This window comes from Lissotriton vulgaris, chromosome 2_1 (assembly GCF_964263255.1).
Source record: "Lissotriton vulgaris chromosome 2_1, aLisVul1.2, whole genome shotgun sequence".
In the NCBI taxonomy this organism is placed as follows: domain Eukaryota; kingdom Metazoa; phylum Chordata; class Amphibia; order Caudata; family Salamandridae; genus Lissotriton; species Lissotriton vulgaris.
The window spans coordinates 1586704190-1586728712 of record NC_141687.1 but is presented as its reverse complement, the minus strand read 5'-3'; the positions used below and the strand labels follow the sequence as shown (position 1 = coordinate 1586728712).

Below are 24523 nucleotides of genomic sequence, written 5' to 3'. Positions count from 1 at the left end.
CCCCAAGTTGCACGCTGTGTACTTGTCGTGATCTCTGTGTTCCCTGCAGCAAATAAACCTTGAATCTTTGACGTCGAAGGAAGTGTCCCGTGTCTCTGTGATTCGTACGCCGGAGCAGGTTACCCACGAAGGTTTCAGGTGTTGTGCCCTGGCACCGCTGGGTCTTAAAGAACCCAGTCCTTCAGTTGGCGCCCAACGTGGGGCTGCATCAGTGGTACCGGTCCAAGCCCGACGATCGTGAGGAACTTCGTGTGAAATCTCCGAGGGAAGGTGCACTCCGCTTCATCGATCCTGTTGTCGAAATAAGTGGCCCGAAGACTTTTCCCGCGAAGATTCCCGCCTCCGGACGGCTGCGACGGACTGCTGCCCTGACTGTAGACCTGTTTTGGCGCCTGGCGTAGACCTTGGTATAGCGAGACGATTGACGGGCCTTCCTGGTGACGCCATCGATCTTTGAGTTAAGTATTTGTGGGTCGCTCCCATAGTTCTTGGTTGTTGACACTTTAGCGAGTGTTTTTGTTGTTAGCGCTGTGTGAGTGTTTTTGTCGGTGACACTTTGCTAGCGTACTTTGTTGTGTTGTTTGACGACTGCAGCCGCCAAAGACCGAGGGTTTTGTTCTTTGCTGGGACTTGGTAAATCCCGTAACCCTTGAAGTTTGTGAAACTCGGCTAGTGTGCAAGATGCCTGGTCGTAGTACTTTGTTTAGTTGTTTCAGACCTTGTGGTATGGATTCCCGACTGGAGGACTCGTGTCCGATACCTCCGGTTGGAACTCCCACGTATGAGCTCTATAGTAAGCATGGGCTAGGCCCAGTTACCTTTAACGATTATTGGATTAAATATACGAAAAAGGATGGCGACCTTCGTTGGCCACCTCATGGTAGCATCGAGGCCCCGATTTTAGATAATCTAGAGATTAAATTGTTCGAAAGAAAGTCACGGCCGGCCATGTTTGATGCCTTTCGGTTGTGGCGCAAGGAAGCCCGACAGAAAGAAATCAGACAGACTAAACGTAATCAGCGAGATAATGTTGCTACCATAGTGAAGAAAGCAGAGCAGTTTCAGCGTGATAAGGAGGTTAAGGATAAGGAAGTGTTTGACCGATTACAGCGTATGACTGTAGATAAATGTTACCCCGCTTTACCAACGGAGTCGGAAAAGAAGGAAGAGCCAGTTGAGGATCCCTTAATGTCTTATCTTATGAAGTCGCCACCTCCGTACGTACAGGGTACCGCAGCTCCTGTGGTCCCTGCCGTACCTATTCTTCCGCCTATTCCTCCTCCGCCTGTTCCTCAACCTGCACCCGTTCTTCCGACTGTTCCTGCTTCTTTGTCTGTTCCTATTCCTACTGCTCCTCCGCTTCCACATACTCCTGTTCCCGCTACTGCTCCTGCTACTGCTCCTGTTTTGTTAACTCCTGCTGTTGCTACTGTTTCTACTCCTTCTCTTGTTAGCCCTGTGTCTTATTCTTCTCCCTCTACTCGTAGTCGCAATTCTCCTCTTGCGGCTAGTTTCTTTCATTCGCTCGGACCTGTTCATGGGTCCGCTGGTTCCAATGGTCCTCAGAGACGTAGTCAGCTTCCTGGAAACAGAGAACGCGTTGCGCTATATAATATGGCAATGGGTTGGATGGTAAATCCTCAGAGAAGTCCACCCCGTGTTGTCCTCGAAACATTTTGTCAATTCAATATACCAACCCCGAGATATGTGTTTAACGAAATGTGTAAGTTCCTTTATGATCAGATAGCGGTTGATGCGCCTGACGAGGTGCTCACCGCTCTGTCTGATCTCCAGCTTCAGTTCGCAAACGGGCTGATAGTGGATACTAACGTTCGACGTGCTGTTGAACGATTGCTATCTCTTCGTCCGGCTCCCATCCCTCATGCATTGTTCGTTGAGGATATTGAAAAACAACCAGACGAGTCTGGCCAATATCCTATGCGTGAAGTTCCGCCGGTTTGGATACCAGCTAATCCTAATGCTCAACCTCCGACATTGGCGCACTTCCAGAGAATATGGATACATCTCCCATGGAAACGCTCGGAAGTGTTACAGGTGAAGCAATCTTTGCCTGACCCACGCAAGAATCCTACAGGGTATTACAAAGAATTATCACAGCTTGTAAATGCTACGGTAATGAATCTTGCCGATATCGATATGTTGTTTGGCAATGTCGTACCGCAACCGGTATGGGCAAAGATTCGACAGGAAAATCACCCGGCTGAATTAGGTGGTGCTTGGGCAGCCATTGTAGCGGCAGACGCTGGACAAGTAGCTGCTACTAAACCCGACCAGTTGATTCTTGACCTTCCTCAAAGAATTATTACGCTAATGAAAACACTTATGCCAGCTATGAAGGTGAACTGGGACAAGTTGTCAGCCTGTAAGCAGAAGAAAGATGAGAGTGTTTCCGACTTCTTTACGAGGTTTGAGGAGGCATTCATCGACCATAGTGGTCAGGATATGGGTACTGAGGGTGGTCAGAGATTGTTTGTGGATAAATTTGTTTCAAATTTATTGCCCGACTTGAGCAATAAATTGAGAAATTCGGAAAGTGCATGGGCCGTTTCTACTTCGGCTCAGATATTGGCTACGGCACAATACTATGAGAATAGAGAGAAAGAAGAGAACGACCGTGCTGATAAAAAGACGAAAGAGCTCAAAACTAAAGTGTTGTTGCAACAAGCGTATCCTCCGCGGTCAAATCAGAATACTTCACAACAGAATAGGTCACAGCCACAATCGAACAGATCCCAAACCCGTAACGACTCCTCCTCCCAAAGATCCTCGTTAGGGTACAATCAATGTGCTTATTGTAGACAGGAGGGACACATTAAATTCAATTGCCCTGTTTTGAATGAACGTAACAATGGTAACTCATCTAGAGGAGGTCGTGGTGGTTCGCAGCAAACATCACGTGGTAGAGGTCGTGGTGCTCAGAACGATCGCTCGGATAACTCGTCTAATTCTAATAATTGTTTCGATCAACGTGGATCATCGCAAGGACGATCTGCGCAGTACAATGTAGACGATTATTACGTCGATCAGGGAACTGACGACAGTAATTACTAGGACAGCCATAGACAAGGAGAGGGAGTGGTATCAGTTCCGGTTGATCAGAGAGGGCCTTACGTCGCAGTTGCTACATCGGGCGTCGTCGAGCCTTTTCTGTTGGACACTGGTGCAGCGAAAAGTTCTATCATGCATTCGAAACTCCCTGGCGCACCTTTGTCTGGCTTAACAAATGTTTCCGTTGGATTCTCTGGCGCCCCTGTCAGCAATCCAGTTTCTCGCCCTTTGCCCCTTAAAATTGGGCCTTGTGAGCTAGAAGCTCCGTTGATTTTAACTACGGGTTGTGGTGAAAATCTTTTGGGCCTGGATTTGCTTAAACGTCTGTATGCGACTTTGTATTGTTCTCCTGCGGGTGTGCAACTTACGTTAGGAGAGAGGGTTGTCTCTCCTATGTATTTGTCCCTCGATAAGCTCCCACCGGAATTGAGTTCTCTTCCTGCGTCTTTGTGGGCAACAGGCCCAAATGACGTGGGCCTGCTTGATATCTCCCCTTATGTTGTTCAGTTGAAATCTAATGTGCGATTGCCACGTATTCCCCAATATCGTATCTCCCTTGACGGTGAACGAGCACTGTTGGCGATCATCTATGATTTGATCGAGAAAGATGTTATTGAGGAGACTCGGGGAAACGTGTGCAACAGCCCTGTGCTGCCCATTCTTAAACGTACTGATCCTTCAAAACCGCCTGTTTATCGTTTTGTTATCGATTTACGGGAGGTAAATAAAATTGTGGTTCCTCAATTTCCTGTTGTGCCTGACATCACGGCGCTACTGACTCTGATTCCAGCTTCTGCATCATGGTTTTCGGTGATTGACTTGAAAAATGCGTTTTTCAGCATCCCGATTGCCGAAGAGAGCAGGGACCTTTTCGGTTTCTCTCTCGGTGGACGTAGCTTCCGGTTCAAATGCGCTCCTCAGGGCTACTGTGAAAGTCCATCTATTTACAGCCAAGCCTTGAAGGGTCAACTGGACGCATTCAGGTTGCCGGTTGGTGCGGCCTTGATCCAATACGTCGATGACTTATTGGTGGCTGCTGATACTCAGGACATTTGCAAAATTGCTACGGTGTCGTTGCTGCAACATCTCTGTGAGTTAAATCACAAGGTGTCACCCTCTAAACTCCAATATTGTTGTCAAGAAGTAACCTATCTAGGTCACTTATTGTCAAAGGAGGGAAGGAGATTGACCCCAGAGAGAATTGCAGCAATTGCGCGAATGGCTGTGCCAAAAACCCAAAGAGATGTGCGTGCCTTTCTAGGTATCACGTCGTACTGCAGGCAATGGATTCCAAATTTTTCATTGCTAGCGAAACCATTGGTGGCTCTTACGTGCAAGGATGTTTCAACTCCTTTACCATGGACGGAAGAATGTCAGAAAAGTTTTTCTGAACTGCGTGATTCATTGTGTTCGGCTCCTGTGTTAGGTACCCCTGATTACAGTAAGCCGTTTACGTTATATGTTCACGAGAGGGAAGGTTGTGCTTTGAGTGTCTTAACGCAACCTTTTGGTGGTAAGCAACGTCCATGTGCATATTTTTCCTCGACCTTGGACCCAGTAGCTAGAGCATTGCCGAGTTGTTTACGAGCAACAGCGGCAGCTGCGGTCTCCATCTGACAATCAGCAGGATTGGTCATGGATAATATGCTTACGGTGATGGTTCCGCATGCAGTCGATACTCTTTTGAATCGGACGAAAACTCAGCACTTGACGAGTGCGAGGTTGTCTGGGTACGAATTGACGCTCTTGGCAAGCCACATTCAGATAAAACGTTGTAATGTTCTGAACCCGGCAACTTTGTTACCAATTAGCACAGAGTCAGATGAAGTAGCAGAACATGACTGCTACTTGAGGACTGAAGAGGAAACGAAAGGTCGAGTGGACCTTAAAAACACCCCATTGGAAGATCCGGATGGTACCTTGTATGTGGATGGGTCCTGTTTTAAGTTGCCGAATGGCGATGTGACTACTGCTTATGCTGTTGTAACGCTGAATACTGTTGTTGAGACTGCAAGGCTGAATCAAAATTCTGCTCAAGCTGCGGAGCTGATTGCTCTTACTAGAGCATGTGTGTTAGCGAAAGGGAAACGTGTGAATGTATTTACTGACAGTCAATACGCGTTTGGTGTTGCTCACAGTTTTGGACGATTGTGGAGAGAGAGAGGTTTCTTGACGTCGCACGGTACGAAAATACAGCATGGCCAGCTTGTGAATGATCTTTTGGATGCATTGACTTTGCCTATGCAAGTTGCGATTGTTAAATGTAGTGCGCATCGTAAGGTGACGGATGATATTGGTCGTGGTAATGCGTTTGCGGATGAGACTGCTAAGGAGACTGCCCGAAACCTTAGCACTCGAATGTATGTGACGAGTTCGGTTAGGTGGCCTACAGAATCGAGTATGTGTGAAGACACTATCGAGAGTGTGAAAGCAATTCAGAATGAGGCCACCGAGACTGAAAAGACGAAGTGGAAAGAAAGTACGGGAAAGTTGGATGCGAATGGTTGTTGGATTGATTTGTCTGATCAGAAAAGATGGATGTTGCCGGATGCGTATGTGCTGGCCGTTGTGACAATGGCGCATGGGTTAGCACATATTAGCGCGAAAGGTATTTGCAAATTATTGTCTCCTGTGTGGAAGAATGATGGCATTACGAAATGTGCTGAACGTCTGGTGAAGAATTGTATGGTGTGTATAATGTACAATCCTGGCAAAGGAACCCCAACTCCTCCTGGCAGTTTTGCTCCCCCTTCATATCCCTTTGAGGTGATTCAATTGGACTTCATCCATATGGAGCGATGCAATAACCTGAAGTACGTTTTAGTTGTTGTTTGCGCATTCTCCCGATGGATCGAGGCCTATCCCCTCAAAGATAATACTGCTTTGTCTACTGCGAAAATCCTACTGAAGGAATACTTTCCTCGCTATGGAATGCCTAGAGTCGTGTGGTCAGATAACGGAAGTGAGTTTGTTGGAAGTGTGATGAAGAGTGTGTGTAAGGGCCTTGGAATTAATCAGAAATTCCACAGCGCCAATCATCCCCAGTCAGCTGGATTGGTTGAAGGGTACAATGGCACCCTTAAACTAAAATTAGCGAAGATTCAGGCTACGACTGGTCTTTCGTGGCCTGACGCTTTACCTTTAGCATTACTGTCGACTAGGGCGACTGTACACTCCCGAGTAGGGCTTAGTCCCTATGAAATAGTGTTCGGCCGTCCTGCGAATGTGTGGGGGGTTCCTAGGCCAGGAATGTTTTCTGATCTTGAGTACCCAATGTTGATTGATTATCTACATGACTTGACTGCTAAACTGAGGTTAATTCACCAACAGGTTTACGAAGCATTGCCGACGCAGACAGAGGGTCCAGGCCACCAGCTCCAGCCCGGAGACTGGGTGGTGACAAGGAATTTTTCACGCAAAAATAACCTGGACCCGAGGTTCACCGGACCCTACCAAGTGCTCCTGGCCACGAGGTCTGCCGTTCGTCTTGAGGGACGTAAGAATTGGGTGCATGCTACGCACACCAAACGAGTCCCCATCCCTTTGCCGGCAGACCCGTGGGTAAGGAGAGGCATTGCGTCATCTGAAACAGAAACATTGCCGGCGTTTGTGCCCTTTAGCGACGCACAGCTTGTTGAAGAATCCTCAGCGCAGCAGAAAGACACTGTTGAACAATTAGCATCAAAAGACTCAAGACCAGAACACTCAACTGATCAGCAGGACGCTGTCTCTTCAACGGATCCTTTGTTTGACGAACAGACACGTCCTGGGAAAACTCGATACTTTTTGCGATCCCGCACTAAGGACAAATAAAAAGATCTTGCCTTGCCGTATTGTCAACTGCATTATCCCGTTTTCCCGTGATCAGTTTTGAACTTTCGTATTACTGTAATTATTTTTGTACATATATTTTGAGCTTCACTCCTTGTACCTTTTTGCCTTTACAGCTGAGAGACTTTGTTTTTGCATACGTACATATTGTGCATTGGAGGCCGTAGGGCCGCGCGCGTACTTCCTTCTGGACAGTAGGTCTTAACGCTAGGTTAAAGGCCGTCGGTTCCTGGGAACTCCTAGGGATTGACTATTGCTGCACAGAACGAAGTGCGTCAAGAAACGTTGCGGACGGTCGTAGGGAATGGCATTCTCGAAGCTGAATGATTTGGAGGGAGCTCATGTCCACAGATTCAAGCTGCAGCAACTCAGTCGTACCAAATGTTTCATATTCCAACTGTTTGTATTGTTTTTGACTGCTTCTGCATTATTGGCGGGTGGGGTGTATTACACGATGTCTTACTTCTTACCTGCTACACCTACTCCTACTCCTTACCCTAATCTTACCTCTACTGCTTCTCCCCATTCCTTTCATATGTTACCGGAACACGAGCAGGCTAGACGTGTAGAATTCCGCAACAATTCCTTTATTCAGCTCCTCCATCAGCATCAGTTAGTGGTTAACACTACTAATTGTTGGGTGTGTGGGTTGATGCCACATACTACAGATAAGGGAATTCCGTATCTGGTGTTACCGTATAGTTCCCAAGGGTCAGCTCGAGCATTTCAAACAATGTTTCGAAGCGCACTGGGTTTCCACCCCATCCGAGAACCACGTTCCCCCTACTCTGGTCCTACCTCATATCAAAAACCTTTGTCGATAGCAATAGAGGATTTAGATAGTGATATCTATGATCCTTCGCTTATTCCCGAAGAAGAGGTACAAGCCTATAGAGTCCTAAGTAGAGGTGAATATAGCGTGTTCACTAGCGAAAAGCAGCTTAAAAGCTCGCCTCCGATATGGGTCGTACCCCACACTGGTAATTTTTGTCTTATGGGTCATGGCCGAAGATCGCAAGCCCGACTTGGAGCAAGTGCTTGCACTGAAAATTACATTCTGCCGATGTCCTCGTCCCCTGTGTTTCTGGCTGCCAAGGTAACATACTTTATCTGTTATGATCGTGCATACACATGGTTGCCCGCTGACTTCATGGGCTCATGTTTCATTGCAAATCTGTTGCCTCCGACGTTTACGGTAGATGCCGATTATCATAAGACTAGAGTTGTACGAGGCGTAATTAGCGAAGAGGATACTGCCGGTCAAGAGGCAGGAGACTTTTTCAAGGGTTTCCTCCCGTTTTGGGGACCTATGGTCAATAGTAGGAACCTGAGACAGTTGACTCGGGTGGTAGAATCAACAGCTAATATTACTGCCAGTGCCCTTGGTAATATCACCACAGAACTTCAGGCGGAGAGACTTATGACGTTACAAAACCGTATGGTTTTAGATGTCATCTTAGCAGATCGAGGTGGGGTATGTAAGGTGATCCATTCGAGCTGCTGCATTTTCATTCCAGATAATGCTCCTACTGTCTATCAAGCCATCTCGAGGTTGCATAAGATCTCCGAATCCATACACGTGGATGTAGGGGATTGGAGGCTACTTGGATGGTTTTGGGGCCTGATGTCGACTTGGGGTTGGAAAATTCTGATGATCATCGGAGTCGTTGTAGTGTTCCTGTTCACGTGTTGCCTTTGTGTGCAGTGTGGTCCTGCCTTATGTGGCCTCTGTGCTACAACGTGTATGAGACAACCATCTGTTACCAAGGGGACTCGGTTGGACAGAGCTATGCTACAGCAACACCTCGATGGTCTGATGAATATCGAATATGATTCTGACTAGTGCTTGCCTACATGAGGGCAAAAGGAGCGTCTGAGGTTCCGTGACAATTGTAAGTGGTGTTTTCGACTCGCACGAATATGGTCGAGTCTGGTATCTATGAACCGCAAATGACGAGTTTAGTAAGTGCGCGCAGTTTCGCTGTGCTAACTGAAACCGTTCGTTTGTTATGTGGGTTTTTCATCTGTACCCACGGGTTCCATCTTAGATACGGCATCCATTTTGTCTCTTGCCCTCAAGTAGCCAGCGAACGGACGTTGTCCGCTTCGCGACCCTGGGGCTCTCAAGATATTTGCGGAAGACACATGTCTTTGTGAGTGTCTTTATGATGAGGGGGTTGTTACTGTAAAGCAGATGGCGCCGCTCGAGGCTCATCTTGCTGCACGGACTTATTGTCTCAGCCGTGCATCTCATTAGGCACGTCCCTTTGATGCCTGTATCTCGTGTTTCCCGTTACCTCCCCTTTTTCACCCTTTCCGATCTCCCCACTGTCTCCGTCTTCCTCTACACCTGTCCTTGTTCCTATTTCGATCTGTTTTACTGCTGATTGGAATTTGCTAATGGTGGGAAGATGGTTTTTACAGTTGGGAACCGCCAAATGTTTCCGCACTTACGTTCCGGATCTCATGTGTTTCAAAGTGACCAAAGTGACCCCTCTGGGGGATAATGTTGGGAACCGGGTTGTAAACTTTTGTGTTCAATGTTATCCTATGGGTAAAAACTGTATAAAAGGAGCGATCCACAGAACCAATTTGAAGCAGTCTCCCCAAGTTGCACGCTGTGTACTTGTCGTGATCTCTGTGTTCCCTGCAGCAAATAAACCTTGAATCTTTGACGTCGAAGGAAGTGTCCCGTGTCTCTGTGATTCGTACGCCGGAGCAGGTTACCCACGAAGGTTTCAGGTGTTGTGCCCTGGCACCGCTGGGTCTTAAAGAACCCAGTCCTTCAATTGGAAGGCGCCAACCCCCTCGGGGAATGGCGTCGTTAGTGGCAGCCAAAGGGCCGACCCGGAGTAGGATCGCTTCCGGGTTATGTGACCCGGAAGTGAGCGCGGCGCCAGGACCAATGGTAACAAGGGTCGAGGTACGCCCCGGAAGTGATAGTAGGGCGCGAGGCTTAAAAGCCCGCGACCAGCCTAGAGGCCCCCTCTTTGTCCGCTGATCGTCCAGGAGTCGGACGTCTCCAAGAGAAGACATCGTGGGAACTTCGCGTAGGAGTATACAGCGAGAGTTAATCCGACTCGTGGTGTAGGTTAGCGGGCCTTGCAGTGTGTGCTGGATTTCTTTACAACTTTCGTGTTTATTTCTCTTGATTTAAATATTAATCAGGGATTGCCGTGGTAATCCTCATGTCCAGGGGGAGGGCGAGCGCTGGCGCTCGATCATCCGATTCCCTGGGGTCCGGGCCCATCCGCGGCGCGGTGGGCCTAAAAGTCCTTTGGGGTTTCTCGACAAGTTTTTAACGTTGTTTTCTTTAAGTGCAGGATGCCGTCGAAGAAGGTGCCGAAGGGTAAACAACCCGCAGCCAAGAATGAGGAATACCTTGCCTTTACGGAACTGCTGGAATTCACAAGGGAAAAAGGCATGGATTGGGTACTAAAGAATATGAGAGACGGGGCTAGAGCAGATGCGAACTCTCAGGAGGAGAGGGGGAGAGGCAAAAGAGCGAAGCATACCCCAGAAAAGCTTAGAAGCTCGGCAAGAGGCAAGCGGTCTAGGCCGACGGATTCACGACCAGTATCACCAGGTGAGGAGGAGGTGCCAGAGACAATTGATTCGAACTCAGGCGCAGATAATGACCCAGATGACACCGACGGGCAGTATGATGCATCTAGGCCCACGCAGATAGGAGGGTTCCCCGTCACTTCTGTGGGGGGGTCCGGTCCGCACGGTATGTTACCGCCAGTAGTGGCACAGCCGGGTAGCGGAGTGTCGCAAGTTTGGGTTCAGCCCGGGGGGGTCGCCCAGTTACTAGGGATGCAATTATATGGGTCGCATGGTCAAGCGATAGGTAGCAGCCCTGTAAGCTCAATGTTTCCTGCCTACACGGCTCACGGGTCCCCCTTAGCGATGACTGCTTACTCCAACCTGGGGGGTCCAAGTCAGGGCTCAATGGCGAACGCCGTAGTTGATGTGGCGGGTCCCTCTAATGGCCAGATGCATGGGGGGTTGGGGGTGGCAACCAGTTGGTTCCCCGTTACTAGCATTCAGCCCGTTAATGTTCGGTTCGTCCTCAATGACCTTATCGCCATCCGCGGGGATCACTTGGCATGTGCCAGCAGATATGAAGGACAGGATACTCAGAGGCGAATACGTAGAAGTGTTCGACCTTATCAATGCAGGGGTGGCGGCCGGAAAACCCAAGGGCGGGAAAGAGGGAGATTACAATCAGAAGAAATCGTGGGTGGAATGGTCCATGAAGAATTGGATCACGGGATTTGCAATATATGCCGCTGTTATGCTTGAGAAGTATCCGGTTTTAGGCCCACAAATGATGAGCTACATATCCCTGATACATGGAGCGGCAACAGAGTTTCCAGGCCAGGGGTGGCTGAAATACGATAAAATGTTCAGACAGATGAAGGCAGTTCACCCGGGTATAGCATGGGACCAGCGGGAGATTAATTTATGGCATACAGTCTTCTATTCCACCCCTTCAACGCCTACCCCGGTCCCCTCAACTCAGAGCCAGTCCTTTCGGACTGACAAAGGGGTCGGTGAGAAAAAACAGGCCTGCTGGCAGTTTAATAGAAATGAGTGTACCAAGGGGGTCTCGTGTAAATTCAAACACTGCTGTTCCTACTGCGGGGGTACCTCTCATCCCGAGGTTAGGTGTTTTAAGAAAACTGGTAACCCCAAAGAGCAGCCCAGCAACAGTGCCCCAAAAGGAAAGCCAACTAAGACTCCCGACAAAGCTTCCAACTCCAATTAAACGGCATGTCCTGACACACCTCCTCAGTAAGTACGATAATCTTGAGGAGGCTCAATTCCTACTGCATGGTTTTACAATTGGATTCCGTATCCCGTCTTCAGCCCCCCCTTCCAATGTCCCACCTCGTAATCAAAGCTCAGTGTTGCGAAATATGGAGGCAGCTCGAGAGAAGATCATGAAGGAGGTAGCATTGGGGCGGGTCGGGGGTCCTTTTACAGAACCACCTACCCATAATCTGGTTTGCTCCCCATTGGGTTTAGTTCCGAAAAAAGAGGAAGGTAAATTCCGTTTGATCCATAATCTTTCAAGTCCTCCAGGGCTTTCGGTCAACGACAAGTTAGACCCAGATCTGTGCTCGGTGAAGTATACCAAATTTGACACGGCTATTGAGAAATTGCAGGCGTTTGGGGAAGGAGCCTTAATGGCTAAAGCTGATATTGAATCAGCCTTTAGGTTACTGCCCGTCCACCCGGACGATACCAGGTTCTTGGGCTTCACATTTGACGGTAGCTATTTTTTGGATTTGTGCATGCCCATGGGGTGTTCTATTGCCTGTGCAGTTTTCGAGACTTTCGCAAGGTTCCTGGAAAGGGCGGTCGAGCAGTTTCTGGCCTCGGACAGCCCGCATTCAGTAGTCCACTACCTGGACGATTTTCTGTTCATGGGTCCTGAGGGTTCTCAGTCGTGCAGGAAGGCCCTGCTGGGCTTCCCGCGCTTGGCTGAGGCGCTCGGAGTACCTTTGGCGGCGGAGAAAACCGAAGGCCCGACCACGTGTCTGACCTTCCTGGGCATAGAGATTGATACAACGGCAGGAGTGTGCAGGCTGCCAAAAGTCAAGGTCGATGCCTTTAGGGCCGCTATCGATAGCTGTCTGGGGGCAAGGAAGGTAACCTTACATCAGCTACAAGTCCTCTTGGGTCAAATGAACTTTGCTCTGCGGGTCATTCCTATGGGCAGGGCCTTCTCCAGAAGTATAGCGAGGGCAATGTCTGGGCTGCGGGCCAAACACCACAGGGTGAGGCTTTCAGCCGAAGTTAGAGAGGATCTTCTGATTTGGAGAAGTTTTTTGAGGGATTTCAATGGCACGGTGTTGTGGCGAGCAGCCTGTTCTTCTAATACGGATCTTGAGCTTTTCACCGATGCTGCAGGTAGTATTGGCTTCGGAGCTATATTCGGTCAAAAATGGTGTATGCAGTGCTGGCTAGATGACTGGATCGAGCGAGGCCTGACTACTAACATTTCCTTTCTAGAACTTTTCCCCATAGTGGTAGCTTTGCACTTGTGGGGAGATCTGCTGGCAAACAGGAGTATAGTATTCTGGTCGGACAACATGTCTGTAGTCATGGTGATTAATAGCCAGAGGGCTACCTGTACTTGGGTACTCAGGTTATTGAAAGAATTGGTTTTGCAGTGCCTGAGCCATAATGTCCAATTCACTGCTAAGCATGTTCCAGGTGTAGAAAACAAAGCGGCTGATGCATTGTCTCGTTTTAAGTTAACAGAATTCCGGGAGCATTGGCCCCAGGCGGAGACGTCAATGTCAGCCTTCCCAGCGGAGCTATGGAAGTTTGGTGCCCCACAGCCGCCGAGTTGATATCTGCATCCTTGGCCCCAAGGACTAAGAGTATGTATCAGAGATCATGGGATTCGTATATGGCATACCTGAGGGGTGTGGGTGTAGTGGACATCTTTGCCCCCCAGAGTGTATTAGGCTTCATTGTGCAGCAGAAAGAGCAAGAGAAGTTGGTAGCATTCATGAAAAGACAGTTGTCGGCGTTAGCATTTTATGCGGGTCTACGGGGGGTGTCTGATCCGACAAAAGATCAGAGAGTTAGAAGAGCAATGAGAGGTTGGGAGCGCCTGGCACCCGGGGAGAAAGATTCTAGGAGGCCGATAGACGTAGAAAAATTGATTAAAATCTTAGAAGCTCTACCGTTCGTTTGTTTCTCCCAGTATGAGACGCAACTGTTCCGGGTGGCCTATACCCTAGCCTTTTGCGGGGCGCTGCAAATTTCAGAATTACTTCCGGCGTCCAAATCGGATAAGGGAAGGGGGTCTGAGGTGCTCGGATATAATCGAGTCAAAAGGTGTCCTGCGGCTTAGGGTGCGGAGATCGAAGACGGATCCGCTGGGTAAAGGTACCTGGTTACAATTGGGTAGAGTAGAGGGTGAGGCCTTCTGTCCAGTCAACTTGCTGAGGCTATTCCTCCAAGCCAGGCCCCAGGGAGCGGACGATAGACTCTTGATTCATGAGAGTGGGTTACCCCTTACCAGGTTCCAGTTCACTCGAGTAGTTAAAATGACCCTGGCACGGATCGGAGTTGATCCAGCCGATTTTACATCACATTCGTTTAGAATTGGAGCAGCGACAACGGCTGCTGGCTTAGGCCTACCCGAACAGGTAATCAAGAGGTTGGGTCGCTGGAAATCAGCTTGTTACGAACGTTATATTCGCCCGCAATTAGTCTAACATGTCTTTAGCCTTCGTCCCCGTTGTTTGAATCGGCTGACTGTATCTCTTCACATTTACTCTTCATATTTACTCTAGGTACCTCCCCTAAGAGAACCCAAATCTGTTGGTGTGGCCACTCCTTCATTCGCAGGGCCTGGGCGCACTTCGAAAAGACACTCAGGGACAGGGTGACCATGATGCGAGGTTGTGACCATCATTGGGTGGGGATAGGCGGGCAGCGCCTGGCGGACGTCCCGAGGGATGTGAAAACGGCCTTGGCCAGAGGCATGCCTTTGCCAGACGTATTCGTGTTGCACTGCGGAGGCAACGTTATGATTCCGGGCGGAAGGAGAGAAGTGAAGGAGTCCCTGTTCTCGACTCTAGCAGCAATCAAAAACATTTTCCCAGAAGCTATAGTACTATGGTCGGAAGTCATCCCTAGACTCGTGTGGGCTCGGGGCGCACCCATGAAAGCAATAAACAGATCCGTTAAAAGGCTGAACCAGTCGGTGGCGGAAATCCTGCAGAAATCTAGTATTAAAGCGATTCGTCACAAATTAATACAGGCAGACAGGCCGGAGCTATACGCGGAGGACGGAGTTCACCTGTCAGAGGCGGGTATGGAGATATTCATAGAAACAGTCCTAGGGGCCGTCTCCGAAGCTCTTGAGCGCAGGGGGGGGAGGTCGAGTCCGCCAGTAAGGTCCTTGTCCTGTGGCGGGGTTCCGGACAAGAATACCACGGGAACTTCTTGTCTAGAAACAGTTAACTCTGAACAGGTTTGCTAAATCATTATGGTCTCTGGGCTGGCGGGAGAGTTGGGGCCGACCTGCTGGTGGCCTTGGCTTTTCAGCCCTACCCCGGAGGCCTATGGTTGCCCAAGTGGGCGCTTTCCTCACCTGCGGCTCTGTTGACCAGAAGGGGGTTAACGTTAAGGGAGCAGGTGATCTGGATTGTGGCCTGCTGGCGCAACCCTGAACTCAAATTAAAGGCCCATTGGGAATGGGCGGTGAATGTATATATTGTATATAAGTGCAAGTTTACTCTTAAATACTGTGTTGGAATATGTACGAATAAATAAAGAGATTGGTAGGTCAATGAGGTAATTGACCTGTGAACTTAATTTTAATAAACAAGCACACTGCAGAAAATCAAGTACGACTCCAGAGTTTGATGTGGGATTGGGTCCTTGTAAAGCATGCAGTGTGGTGGGGGGAGAATGCACTTTGTCTGCCATCTATGGAAGGCGCCAACCCCCTTGGGGAATGGCGTCGTTAGTGGCAGCCAAAGGGCCGACCTGGAGTAGGATCGCTTCCGGGTTATGTGACCCGGAAGTGAGCGCGGCGCCAGGACCAATGGGAACAAGGGTCGAGGTACGCCCCGGAAGTGATAGTAGGGCGCGAGGCTTAAAAGCCCGCGACCAGCCTAGAGGCCCCCTCTTTGTCCGCTGATCGCCCAGGAGTCGGACGTCTCCAAGAGAAGACACCCACCCACCCATCCCTATTAATAAGGATTCAGTTAGGGCAGTAGCGGGGTTCCGGACAAGAATACCACGGGAACTTCTTGTCTAGAGACAGTTAACTCTGAACAGGTTTGCTAAATCATTATGGACTCTGGGCTGGCGGGAGAGTTGGGGCCGACCTGCTGGTGGCCTTGGCTTTTCAGCCCTACCCCGGAGGCCTATGGTTGCCCAAGTGGGCGCTTTCCTCACCTGCGGCTCTGTTGACCAGAAGGGGGTTAACGTTAAGGGAGCAGGTGATCTGGATTGTGGCCTGCTGGCGCAACCCTGAACTCAAATTAAAGGCCCATTGGGAATGGGCGGTGAATGTATATATTGTATGTAAGTGCAAGTTTACTCTTAAATACTGTGTTGGAATATGTACGAATAAATAAAGAGATTGGTAGGTCAATGAGGTAATTGACCTGTGAACTTAATTTTAATAAACAAGCACACTGCAGAAAATCAAGTACGACTCCAGAGTTTGATGTGGGATTGGGTCCTTGTAAAGCATGCAGTGTGGTGGGGGAGAATGCACTTTGTCTGCCATCTATGAGAGGGGTGACTAAATCTTTTGGTGACTGGCACGTGCCCGCGCATTTACGAAGGAGTTGAATTCTTCATTTAAAGCTGAGCAAACAGGTGTAGCACATTCCGTGCTACAGCGAGAGCATTTTGTTGTTAAAGGCACCATTTTTAAAGAGCCTTCCACACACTAGCAACAAGGGCTCGCAGCCATACTGAGCCTACAAGTGTCTTTATTCTTACAAGTATGTTTTTACACAGAGAACATTGCTAAAGTGAACTTTTTTATACAAAAGAACATTGCTACAGAGACCTTTTATTAGCAAACCCTTATTGGAAGAAAGTCTATTTTTGTATGTTGGATTTATGTCGTTTTGACTCTGCCTAATCAAAATAAAGTGATTTATATTTTATAAGAAACTTGTGTGGCGTCCATTTGTGGTGTTTCACTATATTACTGTGAGTGTTGGTTCAAATACTTTACACATTGCCCTGGGGATAAGCCTGTCTACTCATGCCAAGCTACCAAGGGGGTGGGCAGGGTTTAGCAACAGTGTGTTTCCCCCTTACCATGACTAGAAGCAAGGGTCCATATTTGGACAAAGGTACCTACCTCTGTCAACTAGAGGCCACTAGATCTAACACTGATGAAAGCCTCATACCTTATAGACTCATGAATGTGGGAAGAAACATGTTGGCTTGACTTTAGGGGAAAATAATTGACCTTACTATTTACATTTACTGTTTTCAGACCCCAACCGATTTTCTGGCTAGCCAATATTATCAATTTTGCGGTTCTGCATTATGTTCCAGTGGCAGAGTATGAACATGCAGCCTCCCAGAGTCATTATCAGTGGCAGCTATTGATTCAAGTATTCCATCTATCCCTTTTGGTATACTTCAATGCATTGCGCTGGTTGGGGCTGGTATGCCCAGATGTGGGTGCCATGCAATTGTGGCACTGGTAGCAATCTATATCCAACGAATGAACCATAAATACGGACAAACAGGTCTATGGTTGAAGGTCTCTGGTTGCTTCTGTTCTAGTTCATGGAGGACCTGAAAGGCAGTTCAGCTAAGACTTTTCCTTTCGGAGCAGGTTCAATACTGATTTGCATATTGCTGGGTTCAAACTGAGGTGGCATGGTGTGCTAAATTATGATGGAATGATGTACAGCAGAGTAATTGCCAGTGACTGAGACTAAATCAAGCATTCCATCCAGCACATTTTTGTATACTTCAATGCAACGCCAAGGGTGGGACTAGTATGCTCGGACGAGGCTGCTGTGTACACAGTGCCACTGGAACCAAGATATACCAGACTAATGAGCTCTAATGAGGGCAAAGCAAGTCTTGAGTTGATTGAGTTCCAGTTCAGAGAGAACCTGACCTAAACTGTCCCTGTTGGAGCAGGCTCAAGACTGTTTTTTGCACATGACTGGATCCAAGCTAAAGTGGGATGGTTTGTAAAATAATAATGAACTCGGATGTGGTATGGAGTAAATACCAAGACTGAGATTGATTCAACCATTCCATCCATCACTTTTTTTGTATACTTCTCTGTAAGTTATGGCATGCTGCATTTCTACATGGAGGACATCCACACACAAAGTAGTTCAGTTCAGTGCCAGTGACCACTATAGTAATGTGTGCTTTTTGAGCCAAAAAAAATATTGCTTTTAGTCAAAACCTTTCATAGATTCATGAGGACCAGTAGCTTCACAAACAATAACGTTTAGCAAAAAGAGCGACAATACAAAACAAGAACTGCCAAAGCCAAACGGCTGGTGGCCAACGGGGGTAAATTGGCTTTGCTAAAGGTTGTTTATCTTGTAATATATATTATGTAGTTTTGCAATGATGCATTATTATATTCTTTCTTTTTTTGGGGGGTTCATTTGTCTATTGTTGTGCTCCCAACCAGTATCCAATGAGTTGGTGAATCTTCTATCACCATCAAGTAATTCTGTCTCAGCCTCATTGGTATTTGCAAAAGGCAGTATATTTTTATTTTTAATGTCATAGATGCTTGGCTCACTCTTATAATTAGCTAAGATTATATTCAACCACGCATTGTGGTGTTGAACCTCGATAAAATAGACTTCAAATACTTAAGAATAGGTTACAACATTAGCGACGTAATTTATTTCTACACTCTCTTAGAATAATAGATTTTGATAACGGATGACTTTGCTTTGAAATTTTCATGTGGCATTTAATGTAAATGTAAATGTAAATGTATTTGAGCTTATATAGCGCACAGCTACCCACAAAGGGTTTCCCGGCGCTTGCTTAGGGAACCCGTCCTGGTATTCCCCTGTGAGATAACCCCGGCAGGGTATCCACAAGGTGAAAGCCAGGCATCCCGCCGCGAGAGGCCGTTGTGGAGATTAAGCAAGCTATTGCCCAGAGTCGCAGAGTGTGAACCCGTGAGTTGAGATGGCACCGGAGAGAGAATTATCGAGTCCGTGGAATTTTTTGAGCTCAAGACCCGCCGAGGCGGGGAATTGAACCCTGGTCCAGGGCCGATCTCAGCTTCCGGGTCTGCCGCCTCTAACCCCTGAGCCCCACTTCTCCATTTACTATAGCCTCTGAGCCCCAACACTAGCATTCGAAAGGAAACATTTTTCAAATGATATCAAATGGCCTGCATTTCTTTCTAGAAAGGTCACACTAATGTATAGATTGTTGCAGTCACACCTGGCTCTCCCTGCCCTAAAGACAAGTGCATTGACTTTCTTCACTCATGTGTGCACAAGTACTTCATTGTCCAGTTTCATGGAGTATTAACCTCTTCTTTTTTCAATAGGCATCGAGTCCTTTCTTATGTATTCAGTGCAGGAGGGCATCAGGGGAATTCCACTTGACCCAATTGATAGAATGGACGCTCTCATGCCAATATCTGGAGCTTCCTTTGCTGTTGGGATTGATTTTCATGCAGGTAAATGTATCTGTTTTTTAATACTTTACAAAAAATAACTAGGCCATAATCTGTATGTTAAAAGAACAATTGTATGATATTTTAACTGACTGCAGTAATTTCACTAACGGCACTTAATGGAAGAAGCGCTGTTATATCTAGATACCGATTGCATGCCACGTCTTATCCGAAGCATCACAGTAAAGTCATGTAGCATTGAATTGCAGGTGAGATGTGCTGAATCTGTCAGCTGGATGAGGTGCCTGGTTGGTGGTTTATAGGAGCAGACATTTTGCTTCTCAAAAATAGAACTAGCTGCTATTTCGCAATTACATGTTTTTAGGAGTTTACAGAGAGGGCGTTTGGAAGACAGAGTCCTTTGCAGCAGACATGTGTCAGAGCTGCCTGGGCAAGAACTGTCTCACTTTAAAGATGAAGTAGACATGACATTCCTTGTTTTACAGCAATACCTTGCTGATCTCTATTGCCCAAAAAGTGATAACATTTGTTTATCTTTTCTTGCTCTTGTTTGCCTTACTACTTTTGAAGTGGTGCTGATGTGCCCACTTGGTTGACTAAACTGGCATTCTTCACTGTGTTTTGCATTGAAATAAATAGCATATTTTTTCTTACACTTTTTGCCTATACAAGATTTCTGATGTGTTGTGTCATTTCAAGCACAGAGCATCACAGACTCCTAAATGGATTTAATTGAGAATCGAGGAGACAACATTTTTTGATCCACCCCCTTTAGAAGAGATCTGAAGTGAATTCTTATAACATCCACTATCTTCAAACACTGAGCCTCTCGCTAAGCATGCTGTAGATCATACTAATTTGAATCGAATATTACATCATAATCCCTGTAAACTCGTTTTACAAATTTTAATCCGAAAATTGAATCATTTGGGGAGTATTAGTTCTATTTTGTGTTAAGGTTGATAGTCAGTCAGTCAGTCAAAGCATTTTATTTCGATTATTAAAAATCATAAAAAGACAGTCATGAACATATATACATACATACAAATATACAGGTATATACACATAGTTAAATACAGTGTAAGTTGAATGTACAAGGATCACAGTGCGTTCAGATGTCCGTATACATAAAAACACAATTCCATTAAAAATCAGACTAAAAAACGTAATTTACACTATAGATGATACGTGGACAAAATATACATTTCATCACTTAAGCCAGCTGGGAAGACTGCTCTCATCATATATATATCTTCAAAGTGCTAAGTGCCAGGTAGACAAGGGAAGACTAAAGTTTTCTTTTTCCGAACAGCAGCTACCAGAAAGCTCGCAACACAGAACATTGCCCGAGGACAACTTAACATTTGTAAAAATAAGAGGGCTGGTCTGACTTGTATAAAGCCAGCCTCTTTCAACAAAGGTAACAAGTATTTGTCTCTCATTTCTTTATAAAAGTCACAAAACACGATGAAATGCAGCGTATCCTGGTTTGAAAAATTGTCACATTTACAGGGGTTACAGGCTTCCGGCTTGCCCCAGGATGGGAAATCACCCAGAGTTAGATATATCATATTAAAACGGAACCTCGTTAGGAGCTGTCTATGAAAGGGGCGGTTCACAATACTCAAATAGGGTTCAGTTGATGGGGATGTTGATAGTAAAAAATTTGCCCTTACAGAAACTTTCTTAAGCTCCTGCTCCTCTCTTTCCACACTGAGCATGCTCAGGAAGTGAACCTTTATCCACCCAACGTCCTCTTCAGTAATACATTTGGGGGTGGTATAAATCTCAGGGCGTCCTAGTTGCGTAAACATTGTTTGGAGATACGAAAACCAAGGGATAGAAATAGCCCTGTCCAGTGCAATAGAGTCCTTCAGGATTTGGTGGTTTAATGATATCTCCTGATTAAGCCAAGTCTTAGCCCAGCAAAGGAGGGGTGCCAATCTGAGCTGGTCCGTCACATAACCTACTCCCAACTCAGTATGCACTGAGTAGGTAGGAGAGGAATGTGGAAGACCCAGCAATGATCTTAGGAACTTATTTTCACATGATTGGATTTTAGTGTGGGCGGTGTATCCCCAGATACAGGAACCATATGAAGCTATTGCAAGACATTTGGATTTATAGATGTTAAGAAGAGCCTTAATTGGTTCCGCTCCCAATTTTTTTGCAAATGCCAGAACAGCGGAGGATGACCTAGAGAGCGCATTACTCTTTTGTAGCTGTTGGGGTCTCCATGACCCCCTATGATCAAATAAAACCCCTAGGTATGTGAACATTGGGACCCTAGAGATAGCAATATTATTACAGAGAAAAGTTTTCTTTGTTCGGGATCCACAATGTTTGCCCACCACCATGACATGTGACTTTTTGATGTTGACTTTTAAATCCAGGGACCCCATGAACTCACCAAAGGAGTCCAATAATCTTTGCAATCCATTTCCCGTCCTTGCAAGAAGGACCGCGTTGTCCGCATAGAGGAGGACCAGTATTAGAGAGTCCCCTATATGCGGCACATCCTTGGTCACCTGCATAAGACACCCCCCCAGAGCATTAATATACAAGGTGAATAATAGGGGGGCCAATATGCAGCCCTGTCTCATGCCCCTCCTAGAGCTAAAATAGCTTGTAACCCTTCCTTCTTGATTAACTCTAACTGTTGCGGATAGATCAGAGTGCAAAACCGCTAGGAAGTTTACTAATGCGGGGTCAATACCAATTTCTATTAAGATGGTCCACAGTTTTGACCGATTGACTAAGTCAAATGCCGAGGAGAGGTCCATAAATCCCATAAATAAGGACCCCTCCTTGGCTACCGTGTACTTGCCAATTAAGAGCTGGAGATTTAAACACTGATCCAGAGTACTTCTGTTACTCCTAAACCCGTATTGGAAGTCAGACAGGACCCCCCTGCCGTCTAACCACTCCCTAAGTCTCCCTAACACGACCCTCCCCAAGATTTTCACGGATGAGTCTATCAGGGAGATGGGGCCGTAACAGGTGGGGTCCCCTCTGTCCCCCTTTTTGAACACCGGCACTATGACAGAGGTCAGCCAAGAACTAGGGACCCTGCCAACAGTTATGGCATTAAATACGTTACATAAAATACCAGCCCAAAATTTGGGGGAAATGGCCATAAAAGTCAGCTGGCACCCCGTCTGGTCCCGGTGCTTTGTTTTTTGACATGTCCCGTATGGCCTTTTCAACCTCCGCCTTTTCAAAAATAATGGGTGTTACTGCCGGTTCAGGAATATAATCATGTCCCAGTGAGCAAGAGTCCATCTCATAGATTCCCCTGAAGTGTGTTAACCATTTCTCATCAGGGATGACACAGTCAAGTGCCGAGTTACTATTTTCCGAGAAGAATGAATGGTTCACAGTAGACCAAAATTTACTACTGTCACGCAGCACCTCAATGGAGAGGAGTTTTTCCCAAGCCTCTTCCTTAATTTCTTTCTTCCGGGCCTCAATTGTCCTTTTATATTCTTTCCTTAAGGCCCGGACTACTTCCTTATTTCTTGGTTTGCGCTTGAGCTCCTTAAGTAGGGCGCTGTGAGCTTGTGAGCAGTTTTTGTCGAACCACCTTTCCGCCCTAGTTGAAGTCTTCCCTCCCTTTATCCTCAGGTCTTCAGCAACCTGCTGACAAATAGCGGTATAAGCCTCAACTATAGCGGTACTGTGGGCGGACGAGTCAAGACAGATACCCAGAAGATCATCAGTCTTCCTAAAAAGGTCGTCATAAAATTCCTCAGGGACCACCCTTGACCACCTCAGCCTTCTACCTTGATCTTTAGTACTCAAGGGTCCCAAATCCAACTTCAATGAGTCTCGTGAACCTCTTCCTTCATCCAAATCTAGCCGCACCTCCAGAGTAACAGGATTGTGGTCACTAAAGGCAGATAAAATAGCTTTATATGACAACGAGCACGACAGGACCCAATGTGAGACAAATATATAGTCGATCACCGATCCATGTTCAGAGCCCTTAAAAGTTATGGTCCTATCACCTTCTTCATTTACCTCCGGCTCGTTTAAATTCATGGAGGCTAAAAATTCTTCTAAAGCATTACCATGCATACTATGCTCAAAATGTGAGAGCACCACACCCTGGGGCCCAAAATCGTCATCTATTTGACAGTGTAACTCACATAGATGTGTATTAAAATCCCCCATTAAAATAGTTTCAAAAATTAAATTGTGTTTAGCTTTGTAGTCTGACAAAAAAATTTCTAGAGTAGAGATGTGCTCCGTCAAGATCGCACCCTCTTTAGCATTATAAAAATTAATAAGCAGTATTCTTGTCTGGTTAGGCATTACCCATTCGACAATCAAAACATTTTTTGAGTTCGTCTCCACATTTTCAAAGGAGCCCTTCAGTCTAAGTGAAGTAAAAAGGACTAAGCCACCCTTAGCTCTGCCCATTCTCCCCGAGGTAGCAGGTACAATGAAGCTAGAATACCCGTCCAAGTGACAATTGGCAGATGGATCCCAAGTTTCTTGCATGGCTATGATATCAAAACCAATTATATAATCCAGCCAAATAGGATCATTCCATTTAGCCCTCATGCCTGCTATATTCCAGCTCACCAGACGGCATGTTGTCTTGCTATCAACTTGTAGGGCTGTGTCTGGGTGTACTAGAGGGAGTTGTCTGCCCTCCATTAGTCAATCAATTTCCTCCAGATCAGACAATGGAGCAAATTGATTGTACAATTGTATGCCAACCTTCTGTGTGACACTGGTAGGAAGCTTGGGTCGCAATGGATTAGGAGTATTATTAAGTGGAAAGGTGGTAGTTTCCCCTAACCTGAGATTAGAATTGATGGTTAGCCCATTTGGTAATACAGACGGTGTCAATAGGTCACTATAATCAGTCAAAGTGGGAATTAAAGTAGATGTTGATGGAGCAGAAATTCTACTGTGATTGTTTATAGGAGGATAGAAGAAACCTAAGGGTAGTGGTCTGATACCAGGGGAGCCAAGGTCAGAGGCATCCCAGAAGAGTCTGTGGGCTATGTTAGGTCGATCAAAATTCACCACCACACAGTCTCCGGGGATGTTTTTGGGAACATTGCCCACCCATCTCACTCTTCTAGCCATGATTACATTTGATGCTATGTCAGGACCCCCGCTACTGTAGCTCGCACACAGTTTTTTTTGCTAATAGTAATAATTCTTGCGGCGTCTCAGACCTACTACCGGTAAATGCTGGGACTCCTGTAAACACTGCTACTAAAGGAGCAGCATGAGGGGGTAAATCCAGTTTTTTTCCAGCATAAGAACCATATTTCTCTTTTAGATCCTCTGGTTTACCTTCTATAGCTTCCAATCCAGTGTGTGCAGTATTTCCTACCAGCATACTGGGCTGGGATTCAGTCATATTTGAAGTGGGGAGCACAGTTGTGGGGATGGTGGAGGAGATGGTGGGACCCTCATTACATATCATTAAAGAATCGTCTGAGGATACCTGTCCCCCAG

At 46.8% G+C, this 24523-nt stretch overlaps 1 protein-coding gene across 1 annotated transcript in view; it reads left to right on the top strand.

Annotated features, from left to right (window-relative positions):
• LRP1B (LDL receptor related protein 1B) overlaps positions 1 to 24523 on the top strand; it is a 3669685-nt gene that overhangs the window by 2496997 nt on the left and 1148165 nt on the right. The window contains exon 35 of the mRNA XM_086955170.1: positions 18956 to 19087. Within this exon, the coding sequence (XP_086811296.1) occupies positions 18956 to 19087 (132 nt within the window). The remainder of the gene's footprint in view (positions 1 to 18955; positions 19088 to 24523) is intronic.